Here is a 15669-nt window from a genome sequence, read left to right as displayed (position 1 = left end):
TGGAGTCACCAGTGACTTACGGCGCATAAGAAAATAAAAATAAATATCAAATCTTCCGTAATAGTCTAACCCGTCTCCCAAAAATAAACCTGACACGTCAAAACACCTATATCCGCCATCACCCCCATATCGGAACTAATAATAAATGTATTAACCCCTAAACTGACAACCCCCACAACCCAATATGCCTAATTAAACTATTAACCCCTAATCCGTCATTCACCCAGATCGTAATCTACCTAATAAAAGTATTAACCATTAAACCACAAAAACCCCACATCACAATAAACCAAATTAATCTATTAACCCCTAAACCGCAAAACCCCCACATTGCAATAAACCTAATTTAATTACTAAGCCCCCTAACTTAACACCCCCTAAATTAACCCAAAATTACATACAATAATAAAATACTAAATTACAATTAAAATAAAAAATCCTAACAGTGCTTAAAAAAACCAACTAAGATTAAATTAAAATTATCTAAAATTACAAAAAATAAAAAAGTCTAACATTAAAGAAAATAATAAACCAAATTATGAAAAATATTTTTTTTTAAACCTAATCCCTATGAAAATAAAAAAGCCCCCAAAAATAAAAACACCCCCTAATCTAATACTAAACTACCAATAGCCCTTAAAAGGGCTTTTTCTAGGACATTGCCCTAATTTAAACAGCTCTTTTGCATTAAAAAAATTCTAAGTGAAGTTATTAGTTTCATTCATTGTGGGGAAAGATGGACAAAGAGGACCTGCAAGCTGTTACTTGTACTTTATGTTTTGATGCAAATGTGGAACCACCAATTCCTTTTTGTCCCTCGTGTATTGAGAGAACACTGCATTACAGGGATAGGCTTTTTGAATCTGAGCCATCATTATCTAAGGCGATTGTTGTTCAGGGGTCTCCTGTTCAAGCTATACCGCAGCTTTCTCTTCAAACGTCACAATCCTTATCCTCTTCTCATGCAGTGCCCTGCATTTCCTTTTAGGTGGGATTTTCATTGCAAGACATGGCTACTCATATATCCTTGGCTTTATCTGAGGCTTTGTCTGCTTTTCCTATGTTGCAGGGGAAGGGCAAAAGGAAGTTTAAGTTTTCTGATTCAGTTGCAGTTATGTTGAATATTTCTTCCCATAGGTCTGAGGAGGAAGATACTTCTGTAGCGTCTGAGGGTGAAGTCTCAGATTCTGACAGTGTAATTCCTTCTTCTGATTCTGAGGTTGTTTCCTTCAGGTTTAAGCTAGAGCACCTCTGTTTGTTACTTAAGGAGGTTTTGGCTACCTTGGATGACTCTGACGCAACGGTCATAGTAACTCCTAAGAAGGCTAGTAAGCTTAATACGTTTTTTGACGTTCCTTCCGTGGTGGAAGTGTTTCCTTTTCCAGATCGTGTTTCTGAGATTATTGCACAGGAGTGGGAGAAGCCTGGGATTCCCTTTTCCCCTTCTCCAATTTTTAAGAAGATGTTTCCAATCGCTGATTCTATCAAGGAATCTTGGCAGACGGTTCCCAAGGTGGAGGGAGCAATTTCCACCTTGGCTAAGAGAACCACCATTCCTATTGAGGACAGCTGTTCCTTTAAGGATCCTATGGATAAAAAGTTGGAGGCATTGCTTAAAAGGATGTATGTTCACCAGGGGTTACAATGGCAGCCTGCGGTGTGTATTGCTACCGTCACCAGTGCAGCAGCATATTGGTTTGATGCGTTGTCTGATTCTATTCAGCAAGATACTCCTCTTGAGGAGATTCAGGATAGGATCAAGGCTCTGAAGTTGGCCAATTCCTTTATTGTGGATGCTTCCTTACAGGTCATCAAGTTGGGAGCAAAGATTTCTGGCTTTGCTGTTCTAGAGTGCAGAGCCTGATGGTTGAAGTCTTGGTCTGCGGATGTGTCCTCTAAATCTAAGCTTTTGTCCATTCCTTACAAGGGTAAGACCTTGTTTGGGCCAGGTTTAGCTAAGATTATTTCTGATATTACGGGAGGGAAGGGGCATTCTCTCCTTCAGGATAAGAGAAATAAACAGAAGGGTTGTCAGAGTAATTTTCTTTCCTTTCGTACTTCTCTGGTAAGTCTTCCTCCTCCAAGCAGGAACAGTCTAAGCCCTCTTGGAAGCAATCTAAGAAGCCCGTTGCTGACTCAAAGTCAGCATGAAGGGTCTGCCCCTGATCCGGGAGTGGATCTTGGGGGGGCAGACTTTCTTTTTTCGCCGCGTAAGTCCTTGCGCTGAATATGTGATACCAATTTGCAACGCGGTTCTATGTTAGTTTATGGGAGTAAAAATTTTGTGCGACGGGTGAAATATACGTGTCTCATTTATATTCAGCGCCGTATATGTGATAGCAAAACCGTGTGAAAACCGTCATCACAGGCTTTTGCAGGTGAAGCTGCATATGTAATCTTGCTCTATGTTATTGCATTTCATCCTGTTCCTTCCTCTCTTTACAAATCAGTTATTCTGTTTTATTAGCTTAAAGGTGGCAGATACTGAAGCGCCGCCTCTTTGAACTGGGGGCTGCCATCATGGAGCTCAGGTTTTCTCACAATCTGTGACAGAAGCTGTGCACTCTTAAGGGTCAGTGATATTTTTTACTTTTACAGCTGTATAATGTGCTTCAGGTTAGTATGCAAGCTACAGTATGTGAGCTGTACATTTTTGCATTTTTTACACAGTTTTACAGTTACACAAAATACATTTAAAAAAGCACTAATAGCAATGATATAGAGTAATGCAGCCACTGCAAACATGTAAAGCTCCTGCTCTGTATAATGCACCCTAACCTGAAGCACAATATACAGCTGTAAATAATAAGTCAATATTACTGATCTGTGAGTGTGCACAGCTTGTGTTTCAGGCTTTGTGAATACCTGAGCTCCAAGATGGCAGCCCCCAGTACAAAGATGCGGAGCTTCAGTCTAAAGAGAATGGATTTGAAAGGATCTGCAGGAACAGGAGGAAATGCTATTGTATAGTGAGTTGTAACCAATCTAGGGCAGTTGTGCCCAGCAGATATATGCCCCTTTAAGATGAAAACATGAAAAAACATATTTATGCAATATTCATATTTAATAAAGTGCTATACTGTGTATTTACTGTAAATATTTCACATTCCAATGTTCTATACATAGCAGAATATGTTCTAAGTATTTTTAAATAGATATATGTATATATATCTGTATATATCTATACCTATATATAGTAATCTATATTTATAGGTATAAATATATATTGTAACATAATACCATCAGATATATGTATAAATACTGTACGTATTTATGAACAAATAGAACATATTCTGTTATGTGAAGAACATTGAAATGTTAAATATTCATATTTTCATGTCGGGTTAGCACACTTGAAAATATGTGATCGGGTTTGCGAGTAGGGTTTTTTCAACTTTTTTTGCTCCATTGACTTCTATGGGGGATACATTAACATGGTCACACTATTCTAACTTCGGCATTTTGCATGCAGCGGGTTAGCGCGTGAGTGAAAACTTTTTACTTTCACCTTGTAATAAGAGCGATACCCGACGCTCGGAAAAAGCTTACTTCTAGCAGAATTAGTGTGAGCGGGAGCATTAATTAATGCTCCACTCATAACCTAAATGTGCATAGCATTTTTGTTCATGTTGATAAAGGGTTAATTTTGGAGCTCAGTTAGCAGCTGGTGTTATTAGTTAATAGCCAGTGGAATGCATGTTGACCTTTTAAATGTAGGGTTTAGCAGATGTACTTTAGAGTCTGATTATGGCACTACATCGCCGGAACACGAGAGACTTATACCTCACTGTCTGAGTTTATTTCTATGGTGTCTTTTTGATTTTTTTATGTATTTAAATAAATACTTTCTTTTATCTAGAGGCTTCTTTTTGGGATTTTTTATTTTTCTTTTTTATATGAATTGGCAGCAATGACCACTCCTTGGTGGGTGTGTTTTGGAACCTCATTATATCCTTTAAAATGGCTGCCTCAAATATGCATGTTTTTTCCAAAAATGCAAAGACATAAGCTATTTGTTTTAATGTATTCTTTTATACAGTAAAATAGTTTAGCTCCTCCCATGTCTTATTATTTGTATGTATTTTTAATGCATTACAAATAGCTCCATAAGGTATAACCACTGGACTCTGAAGTGAACAATTAGTTTTATCTTTACATATGATTGCATTTATATGCTGGATCTGATTTTATGCTTTCTTAGTAAGATCTTATGATAAAAACAAATCATCGTATAATGGGTAGGTATTTAACAAGCAGATGCGTGACTTTGATATTGTTAAAAACTACATTTTAAATAAATTACTTGTGCATGTTGTGCATTTGGGGCAATATTTTTACAGAATAAATGTTTTGCAAAGTGTTTGAATTTTTTTTTCTAATTGTTGCAAAATTAGAGAAATTTCTTACTTCTAGGTATAAGTCAAACAACTGTATGAGGTATAAAAAAAATCTGATGGAAAGAGCACACTGATATAAATGTATCACACAAAGCGGTTGCTTGTTTCAATAAAAACAAAGCCATACTTTGAGCTCTAAAAAGCAGTTTGTGCTGTGAAATTTAATGACATTTTTCTTTTACAGGATCTCCACAAAAAGCTGTCACTCATTATCTTCATGCTCTGAAACTGCGCCCTGATCATCATGTGGCTATGCTGAATTTAGGACGGCTGCACCGTTCTATTGGTCAGAATGTGGAGGCGGAAAGATGGTATAAAAAGTAAGGTTTATATTTCTGTATGGCCTCCACTTTTGCCATTTGTGGCTTAATGATCAACTCTCCATTTATGTATCCCAAGTACTTTGCTTCTTCCAACCCTATAGTACACTTTGAGGGGTTAGCAGTTAATCCTGCAATGCGTATGGAATCTAAAACTGCCTGTCATTTAGGAAGATGTGAGCCTCAGTCTCAACAATGAATGACCAAATCATCTAAGTATGCTGCAGCATATTGCCTATGTCCATCATCCTTTTTACTTTATATTGGAAAATACTTTTCACTTTATATTGACTGTCTGATGTTGAAAAAGCAATTTTTACTTTAGCTCAGTCAGTCAATACCCCTTTTTGAGGTTCAGAAACCATAAGATAGTGAGCCCTTCCCAGCCTCTCTATGAGCTCATCAACTCATAGGTAAAGCGTCAAACTTTCATACACTGTTTACTTGTGATAGTCAATGCAAAATCTAAGTGAGCCATCTGGTTTTGGAACAAGCACAATGGGACTGCTCCACTCTCTTTGAGGTTTCTCAGTGATGTCAAGGGCCAGCATTTTCTTAAATTAAGCACTAATAGTCTTTCTTTGGGCTTCTGTTTCTCTATAGGGTTTAAGGCTTATCTTTTTTCCAGGTTCTCTATAAATGTCATACTGGATTATATAAGTCCTGCCTGGTACCTCAGAAAGTACATCTTTATTCCTCCTTACAAAATCCCTGACTTACTTTTTCTGATGGGCAGACAGAGCTTCTGATATAATTACCTCAAGGTTATTAACAGTAGTGTCTGTGGTTTTTAAAGAAATTACTACCTATCTATAAGGTTTTAGCAGGTTGACATGATATAACTGCCCTGGCTTCCTTCTACTAGGCTGCCTTACTTTATAGTTAACTTCCCCAACTCGTTTAATAACCTCATGGGGAATATGCCATGTTGCAAAAGTTTATTCTGAACTGTAGGGACTAAAACGAATACCCTATTCCTGGACAAAAAATACTAACCCATGCATTTCTTTTCTAACAGTTTTTCCATCTAATACAAAGAGAGTCCACGGCTTCATTCATTACTTATGGGAAATACAGAACCTGGCCACCAGGAGGAGGCAAAGACACCCCAGCCAAAGGCTTAAATACCTCCCCCACTCCCCTCATCCCCCAGTCATTCTTTGCCTTTCGTCACAAGAGAATGGCATAGAAGTGTAGGAAGATTTCGGAGTAGTCTCTTATGGAGGGCAATACTCTTCGGAATGGGACTGAAGTTTTAAGTAGTCTTGTCAGCCTCTCAGTGAGAGCATTAACGAATGTTAGGGTCTGGAGATGCAGAGGAGAGTCTTTCTGCGAAACCATCCAGACTCGTATTAACAGCTCCTTAAGCAATTAGTGTTGACGAGTTTCACTGCCTGCTTTCTTCACTCAAGTCCATGTCAGGAGCAATGCTACACACTGTCAAACTTGAGAGGCCGTGTTCCTGTTCCACGGCGTTGATTCTGGTAAGATTGTTTCATTTTTTATATATGTAATGATAACGCAAGAAGACAGGGTCACAGTGTGGCTCCTTTTATCTGTATATATTCAAGGGTTTATATCTCTGGAAGGGGATTAGTGAACAGGGGGGGATGTATACATGATTGCTTTATTGTGTTTTTTGCTGCGACATGTGTGAGATGTAGCTCTGGCAATGTGTGTACAGTCAGGTTCTTCCTTCATTTTGATTACTGCGCCGCCTGTTAGTTTGGCACACTTTTTCTCGGTTGCAGGGGCAGTCCTGCATGGCACTCCATGTGACCGGGTGTGGCCTCATTCTCTTCCTTTTCCTGACTGTCGGTTGCAGGAGACGAAAGCGGTTTCTCTGTGGGTCCAGGCCTGGACTCTATCATATCCACGTTCACGGGGGGCATGGGTGCCTTTCTACCGCAGGATAAGAAGAATAAACCTAAGGGCCCTAATTTTCGTCCCTTTTGTTCGGACAAGTCCCAATGACAGCAGCTTGCTGTGAAACCTGAGCAGTCCAAGGGATCTTGGAAACCTGAGCAGTCTTGGAATAAAGCTAAGAAGAGCAAGAAGCCCGCCGAGACAAAATCAACATGAAGGGGCGGCCCCCGATCCGTCTCTGGATCTTGTAGGGGGCAGACTATCTCTTTTCACGGAGGCTTGGATGAGAGAGACATCCAGGATTCTTGGGTTCTGGAAGTTATTGCCCAGGGTTACAGGATAGGTTTCAAAACTCATCCTCCCAGGGGAAGATTCCTTTTGTCAAAACTATCATCAAAACCAGAGAAACTGGATGCCTTTCTAGAGTGCGTGAGGGATCACTCCTCTCTAGGAGTAATTGTACCAGTACAGCAGAAAGGTGTCTAGGGTACTATTCAAACCTTTTCGTGGTACCAAAAAAGGAGGGCACGTTTCACCCGATTCTGGACCTATATTGCTTGAACAAGTTTCTGTCCGTTCCATCGTTCAAAATGGAGACAATAAGGTCTATACTGCCCCTAGTTCAAGAGGGTCAGTTTATGACTACGATAGACTTGAAGGACGCTTACCTTCATGTGCCAATACACAACAATCACTTCAGGTTCTTTCTGGCTCTGAACTTCCAGTTTGTAGCTCTTCCCTTCAGGCTGGCTACTGCTCCAAGAATCTTCACAAAGGTTCTGGAAGCTCTGCTTGCGGTGGCGAGATCCAGAGGGATAGCAGTTGCTCCTTATCTGGACGACATCCTGGTTCAGGCTCCGATAGATGCCTTAGCAGTGCCTTGGGGATTCAACCTAGTTTACATATTTCCACTGTTACCACTTCTACCTTGTGTAGTGGCACGCATCAAGCAGGAGCAAGCGTCAACTATTATGATTGCTCCGTTGTGGCCGCGGAGGGCGTGGTCTGCGGATCTAGTGGGGATGTCAACGTCCCCTCCATGGAGGTTGCCCTGTCACAGGGATCTGCTGGTACAGGGTCTTATTGTGCATCAGAATCTAGATTCTCTGAGGCTGACTGCGTGGAGATTGAATGCTTAGTCTTAGCCAGAAGAGGATTTTCTGAGAGGGTGATTGATGCTCTCATTCAAGTCAGAAAGCTGGTCACCCGTCGCATCTATCATAAGGTGTGGAGGACCTACTTACTCTGGTGTGAAACTTGTGGCTATTCCTGGCATAAGATCAGGATATCCAGGATTCTTTCCTTCCTCCAGGATGGTTTGGAAAAGGGACTTGCTGCTAGTTCCTTAAGGGGACAGATTTCGGCTCTATCTGTGTTGTTACACAAGAAGCTCGCTGAGCTCCCTGATATACAGTCTTTTGTTCAGGCTCTGTCTAGGATCAGGCCTGTGTTTAGACATTCTGCTCCTCCTTGGAGTTTGAATCTGGTTCTGAAGGTTTTGCAGGGGGCTCGTTCGAGCCTTTGTATTCTCTTGACATTAAGACTCTGTCTTGGAAGTAGGGGAGGTATTTAAGCCTTTGGTTGGGGTGTCTTTGCCTCCTCCTGGTGGCCAGGTTCTGTATTTCCCACAAGTAATGAATGAAGCCGTGGACTCTTCTCGTAACGATGGAAATGAAATTATCAGGTAAGCATAATTTATGTTTTTTTCTGTGCCTCCTGAGCTTTTTGCATATGTTCCCTTACTATGAGCATAATGGCTGCCATCATATCTAGCATTTGGCCTTTGTGCTCAATAACACTATGGAAGTGGTTTGATTCTTGTTTCCAAGTTTATTTTAATATATCTAGTAACCATCGTGGATGTTGCCCAAATAAAAGCTCAAAAGCAGAGAAACCAGAAGAGGCCTGTGGTACCTCCCTAACAGAGAACATTAAGGGCTAAATTACAAGTCGAGCGCTAAATTATCGCTCGGCCGCAAACGGGCCATTACAAGGGGCTGGTTATTGCTACAGCGAGCTCGCGTAGCAATTAGCACTCTGAAAATTAACCAGAGATTAGATCTCTGGTTAATTTTCTAAAAGTGCCCCAAATGCCCTCAAAATAGAGGGTTTTATAGTTTTTTATTTAAAAAATATAGTTTTCTTTTTCAGAAAAATTACCTGCACTAGGCAGTTTTGGGGCTTTAAAGTTGGTGGGAGTGGGGTGTTAGAAAAAAAAAAAATAGGGCTGAAAAGTGCCTTTATATTGCGGTCTATGGAAACTGTGTGTTCTCATAGACCACAATGTAAATATATACAGTCATGGCCAAAAATATTGGCACCCCTGCATTTATGTCAGATAATGCACTACTTCGGCCCAGAAAAATCATTGCAATTACAAATATTTAGGCATTCTCATGTTTATTTATTTTGTTTGCATTGGTATGACACTAACAAAGTGGAGACAAAAAGACAAATCTGACACATTCCACGCAAAACTCCAAAACTAGACTGGACAAAATTATTGGCACCTTCTCAAAATTGTAAGAAATAATTGCATTCCAAGTTTGTGATGCTCCTGTAATTTGTAATTAAACTCACCTGTATCAATTAACAGGTGCTCACAATATCAGAACGAGGCTCCCATAGGAGCCTATGGAAGCGAGCTTGCGATCGCATTGCGATTTACTTAGAATACCAGTGCACATTATCGTGCGCTGGTATTACAAAGTGGAGTGCTAATATCGCTTGCACACAAGCTATATTTAGAGCTCCACTTGTAATTTAGCCCTAAATATGGCAACAAATGATTCCAGTTTTTACCATCCCTTTTAATTATTATTCTTAACATGCCCTTCAAGATTTTATTGAATCTCTCTACTAAGGCATCAGTCTGCGGATAATAAACAGATGTTTTAATGTGTTTTATTTGGAGTTGCTTACAAAGCTCTTTCATAACTCTAGACATGAAAGGGGGTACCCTAATAGGTCAAGATTTATTTTGGAATACCTACTCTGCTGAACATAAGCATGAGTTATTTTGCTACTGTTTTAGCTGAGGTGTTTCATAAGGGTATTGCTTCTGGGTACAGAGTAGCATAATCTATAATTACCAGTATGTACTGGTGCCCCTAGCAGATTTTATTAGTGCACCCACTAAATCCTTTCAAATGGTAAATATATTATTTCCAATGGTATCAGAGGGCTACAATATACCTTTAACGGGGCTGTGTGTTGGCACTCAGGGCAAGATGCACAATAATTAGAAGCTGAGGCAAAAATACCTGGCCAATAAAACCTTTTTATGACTCTCTCATTTTTTAGTACCAAGATGTCCTCCCAAAACATGACTGAGCAAGTTTAAGTACTGTGTTTCTAAAGGGCTGGGGAACCAAAAGTTGTTTTACTTCATCCACACTCCTTTTCTGTAAGGTTAAAGGGACACTGAACCCAAAATTTTTCTTTCATCATTCAGATAGAGCATGCAATTTTAAGGAACTTTCTAATTTACTCCTATTATCAATTTTTATTCATTCTCTTGCTATCTTTATTTGAAAAAGAAGGCATCTAAGATTTTTTTTCTTAGTTCAGTACTCTGGACAGCACTTTTATTATTGGTGAATGAATTTATCCACCAATCAGCAAGGACAACCCAGATTGTTCACCAAAAATGGGCTGGCATCTAAACTTACATTCTTGCATTTCAAATAAAGATACCAAGAGAATAAAGAAAATGTAATAATAGGAGTAAATTAGAAAGTTGCTTAAAATGTCATGCTCTATCTGAATCACGAAAGAAAAAATTTGGGTTCAGTGTCCCTTTAAGAAAGGTTCTTTTCTGGTTAGCTGAAAAAAGAAATCAGAGACAGGCGCAGCCCGATTCAAGTGCAATAAATTTTAATAGAGGTAAGTGCACATAGATAAATGGCTATTTACAGGATTAAACAAGTAAAACAGCATTTAAAAGCTTGGTATCAAGACTGTATTTCACTGATATGGTGGAGGATGTCCTCTGTGCAAAATTACAGCCCAGCTGTTGTTAGAAACCAAATGTGGCAAGAAGCTGATGGGTGACCCTCCGTGTTGCAGGATAGACACCGGTAATCAATCTGGAAACAAGGTCCAGCAGTATCAGAGTCTCTACGCATTTCGTCTGAGGACGCTCAGACTTTTTCAAGAGAAATAATGAAAGTGACAAAAGAGAGGCTCCTACCGGCTTTTTAAAGGAACCAATGAGTGCAGAGTTTGGTTATCAGCCAATCAGTGCCCAAGTATGCTCAATTGATAAACTTTTGAATTAAAAGACATATGTTTAACAGATAATGATTTGTATCTTAAAACTATAGCATCATAAAAATGTATATAAAACAATCCACAATAGAAACGTATTTAAAATAAACTTGAATGAAACCTATAAACAATGTGTGAAAGCTAATTTAAAAATAATATGTTAAACTCTTTGTTTTTATATATAAAAAAATGTTTGTAACCTCAATACCTGCAATTGATAAAAGCTTTGTATAAAACTGTAGGTTAGTACCCATGGTGAAACAACTGATTTACTATAAAAATAATGATAAAGTTCAGGATTAAAAATTAAAAAAAAACAAAAAAACACCAGTTGCATAAAATACTGTACCATTCTTAACCTTAATAATAAATTACAGGACTAAAAGACAAATTCAGATATATATAGGCTGTCACAGATGCATGAATAAGCAAAACAGTCTTAATGTAATATATTGGTAGGTACTAATAATTGACTACATAAATGCTTGTAGGTCAAGTTCTAAATTTAACCCTGCTGGATGCATAGGGGCCTAGTTATCAAGCTGTCAACCTCAAATACGCTGGAATTCCGCAGCGTATTTGTGGCGAGGCTGATTTGCCTTAGTTATCAAAGGCTAGAGACCGGCAAAAGTAGAATTTTGTGACGTAAACTTCGATCCGCCGGACTCAGTCCGACACAGATCGATTCTTACGTCACTCCAGATGTTCCGCACACAAGTGCGGCACAATCTGACTACTTTTGCTAGTTATCAAAAAACTAGCAGGTACTCTCGGCACTTTTACGGCCCAGCGTACCCAGCGAAAGTACAAGTTCGCTGCTGCCAGACATCCCATTGATTCCTATAGGAGCTGTCTACACCTAACACTCTAACATGTACCCCGAGTCTAAACACCACTAATCTGTCCCCCCTACACCGCCGCAACTAAATAAAGTTATTACCCCCTAAACCGCCGCTCCCGGAGCCCACCGCAAGCTACTCTATACATATTAACCCCTAAACCGCCGCTCCCGGAGCCCACCGCAACTATAATAAATGTATTAACCCCTAAACCGCCGCTCCCGGAGCCCACCTCCACCTACATTATACCTAGTAACCCCTATCCTGCCCCCCCTATACCGCCGCCCTCTATAATAAAGTTATTAACCCCTATCCTGCCGATCCTGCACCTCGCCGCAACTAAATAAATAGTTTAACCCCTAAACCGCCGCTCCCGGACCCTGCCGCAACCTATATTAAATGTATTAACCCCTAATCTGCCCCCCCTACACCGTCGCCACCTATAATACATTTATTAACCCCTATCCTGCCCCCCACTACACCGCCGCCACTGTAATAAATTTATTAACCCCTAAACCTAAGTCTAACACTAACCCTAAATATTAATTAAATAAATCTAAATAATATTTCTATTATGAACTAAATTAATCCTATTTAAAACTAAATACTTACCTTTAAAATAAACCCTAATATAGCTACAATATAAATAATAATTATATTGTAGCTATTTTAGGATTTATTTTTATTTTACAGGCAAATTTCAATTTATTTAAACTAGGTACAATAGCTATTAAATAGTTTTTAACTATTTAATAGCTTACCTAGCTAAAATAAAGAGAAATTTACCTGTAAAATAAAAACTAACCTAAGTTACAATTACACCTAACACTACACTATACTTTAATAAATTATTCCTATTTAAAACTAAATACTTAACTGTAAAATAAACCCTAAGATAGCTACAATGTAATTAATAATTACATTGTAGCTATTTTAGGAATTATATTTATTTTACAGGTAACTTTGTATTTATTTTAGCTAGTTAGAATAGTTATTAAATAGTTATTAACTATTTAATAACTACCTAGCTAAAAGAAATACAAAATTACCTGTAAAATAAATCCTAACCTAAGTTACAATTAAACCTAACACTACACTATCATTAAATTAATTAAATAAGGGGGGGCGTGTCTAACCACCGACCAAGATGGCTGCTTGCTAAACTTCGTCTGACTGTGGGAGCAGACAAAACTGCTGTTTGCCTCTCCAAATGCTGTCAGATTTTAGTTTCTTGACAAGAACTGTGACAAGCATTACTTCTAGAGCAGCTACATATGTCATTTATGCATTTATAAGGAACAGGCAGCCAGTAATTGAGTAAGTACGCAGCAGAGGCCCGGGAGCGGCCTATACTTATCTCTACCCCCCCATTATTCTGAATAATCAGACTATCCAGCCAGTTGTGCTGAAGTGAGAACATTCCCTACATAGGGGCTATTACCATGGAGGACATCTCGCAATTACTGCAGGATATCTTTACAGAGTTTAAGGTAGCTGTGATTGGGGCTCTTGAACCTATACTCCTGTCCCCTCCACGTACAGAACTAGGCTACTTGCTACCCACGAAACAGCCTTCGCAAACCTCAGAGTTATACCGACGAGACAGAAGATGCCCTGAGCTAGCTAGTTTCACCCTGACCCTGGGGGCTGTGGCCGTCCCTCAGGTGCGAGACACGGTATATACTACATGCAGCAGCGCCGAGCTAAGGGACCCACAAGTGCGAGCTCTCTTACCGCACACATTTACATATTCGGCATGGAGTGCGCAGACTTCTGGTTGGGAGCTGCTACCCAACTATAAACTGGCTACCTGGAAGTCAGATACGGAGGTGGCACTTACATGGGGCTATGAAGCGGCGCTAATGGACACCGCCATTCTAGTACTGAAGCCCCGTGATCTGGAGATGGCGAAGATGGAGGACAGGCCTACAATTTCTGATGCCTGCTATTTCAGGACTGGAGTGGGGTGAGAGAGCTGGCTCATAATCCGATGGGCTTGGGATATATGGAATATGCTGTCGTAACTAGCCCACTTACACCTTTATACCTGGGGGTTACTCTAGGGTGACTTTTTGCCTAACGCGACTCTCAATCTGACTTTATGTTCTGGGAGAGATGGAAACTTACAGCACTGCTTTAGTAAACCGCAACTCCACACGGACGCAACCTTGTTTGCTTTCCCCTTTTGCCCTGGACTTATGTTATTTTAGTCAGCGGAAGATCTCTGGGGAAAATGATGTTATATATTTATTTTTTTTGTCTGCTTTTTGTTTCTATGTCAGATGTTTCTTGCATGCTTTCTACAATGTCAGTTACACCAATGGTTCTCCTCAGCGGAAAGCTTACGCAGATGACAGTGCCGTGAGTAATGCCATTACATGGCATTAGAGCTATATCCTCATGCTAATTCTTCATTAGTTCTATATATATATACGTGTGGGACCTTTTTTTTTTTTTTTTTTTGGGCTCTATTATAGTGCAAGATCAAATGTTAGTACTGTTGAACTCATATGCTAAGCAGTATTAGTTGCTAATATTTGTGCGTCACTATCCCTGTTGGTTGTGTCAGGTTTGTTAACACTGGGTCAAATCGATTTTTTTGTTACAATATTAGGTATTCTGTATCCCTGAGTACTATATCCCTATCCCATGATTGAGGAGATTACAGAGCAATGCTAAACCCTAGTCCTAACTATCCACATAATCCCCATACTCTGACCCCAGGTGTATTTTTCCATAATCTCCATAATATACACTGCCCTTGTTCCCCTTCTCCCCAATATAGTGTGTTCTCAAAACTGTGGAATTTTATCCCGATAGTTGCCCCTATGTAACTATAAGTCTTGATATATTTTGCTAGCCTATTATCTATAATCCCCTTTCTACCCGGATTGCATTAGCATATTTGTAAGCATAGTAACAAAGGCCCAACAAAGGGTCTATATGAGTTGAGCTGCATGTTCTAGCTATCCTCTGCCTAAGGATATACATTTTGTTTGGGCTGTTAAAGGCCATTCGGGCTCTGAGAGGATTGTATATCTTTTATATAGGAAAATTGAGGTTTCATATATCCATGTGCTGACCAACATACATGCTGGTTTGTACCCATATGCAGCAATAGCTGGTAATACTCAGTTTCTAGATTTTATATTACAGTATATTTATATTGCCCGTACTCTCATGAGCTACTCTACTCTCTTATATGTAATACTGAATGTGTATATTGCTTCATGCATACAGGTGTTGATTAACATAAAAGCTAGTTTATACCCACATGAAGCAGTAGCTGGTAATATGCAGTTTATGGAATATATATTTCAATATATTTATGTTGCCTGTACTATTATGAGATATTCTACTCTCTTCTCTGTACTACTGAATATGTATATTGTTTTGTTTTGCTTTTTTGTTGCTGTTTTGCTATTCAACCTCAATAAAAAATTAAAAAAAAAAAAAAAAAAATTAATTAAATAAATTAACTACAAATAACTACAATTAAATAGAATTACATAAACTAACTAAAGTACAAAAAATAAAAAAGCTAAGTTACAAAAAATAAAAAAAATAAGTTAGAAACATTTTAAAAATATTACAACAATTTTAAGCTACTTACACCTAATCTAAGCCCCCTAATAAAATAACAAACCCCCCAAAATAAAAAATGCCCTACCCTATTCTAAATTAAAAATGTTCAAAGCTCTTTTACCTTACCAGCCCTTAAAAGGACCTTTTGTGGGGCATGCCCCAAAGAATTCAGCTCTTTTGCCTGTAAAAGAAAAATACAACCCCCCCAACATTAAAACCCACCACCCACATACCCCTAATCTAACCCAAACCCCCCTTAAAATAACCTAACACTAATCCCCTGAAGATCATCCTACCTTGAGTCGTCTTCACTCAGCCAAGCAGCGATGGAACCGAAGAGGAGACCCGGAGCGGAAGAAGTTATCCTCCAAGCGGCGCTGAAGAAATCTTCCA

General features: G+C 39.1%; 1 protein-coding gene across 1 annotated transcript in view; it reads left to right on the top strand.

The window, feature by feature from the left end:
• TMTC1 (transmembrane O-mannosyltransferase targeting cadherins 1) overlaps window positions 1-15669 on the top strand; it is a 378921-nt gene that overhangs the window by 279033 nt on the left and 84219 nt on the right. Inside the window, exon 14 of the mRNA XM_053718806.1 lies at window positions 4582-4717. Within this exon, the coding sequence (XP_053574781.1) occupies window positions 4582-4717 (136 nt within the window). The remainder of the gene's footprint in view (window positions 1-4581; window positions 4718-15669) is intronic.

This window comes from Bombina bombina, chromosome 6, assembly GCF_027579735.1.
Source record: "Bombina bombina isolate aBomBom1 chromosome 6, aBomBom1.pri, whole genome shotgun sequence".
Taxonomy (NCBI): Eukaryota; Metazoa; Chordata; class Amphibia; order Anura; family Bombinatoridae; genus Bombina; species Bombina bombina.
Note: the sequence above shows the minus strand (reverse complement) of the source record. Positions and strands in the feature narration are given on the sequence as shown.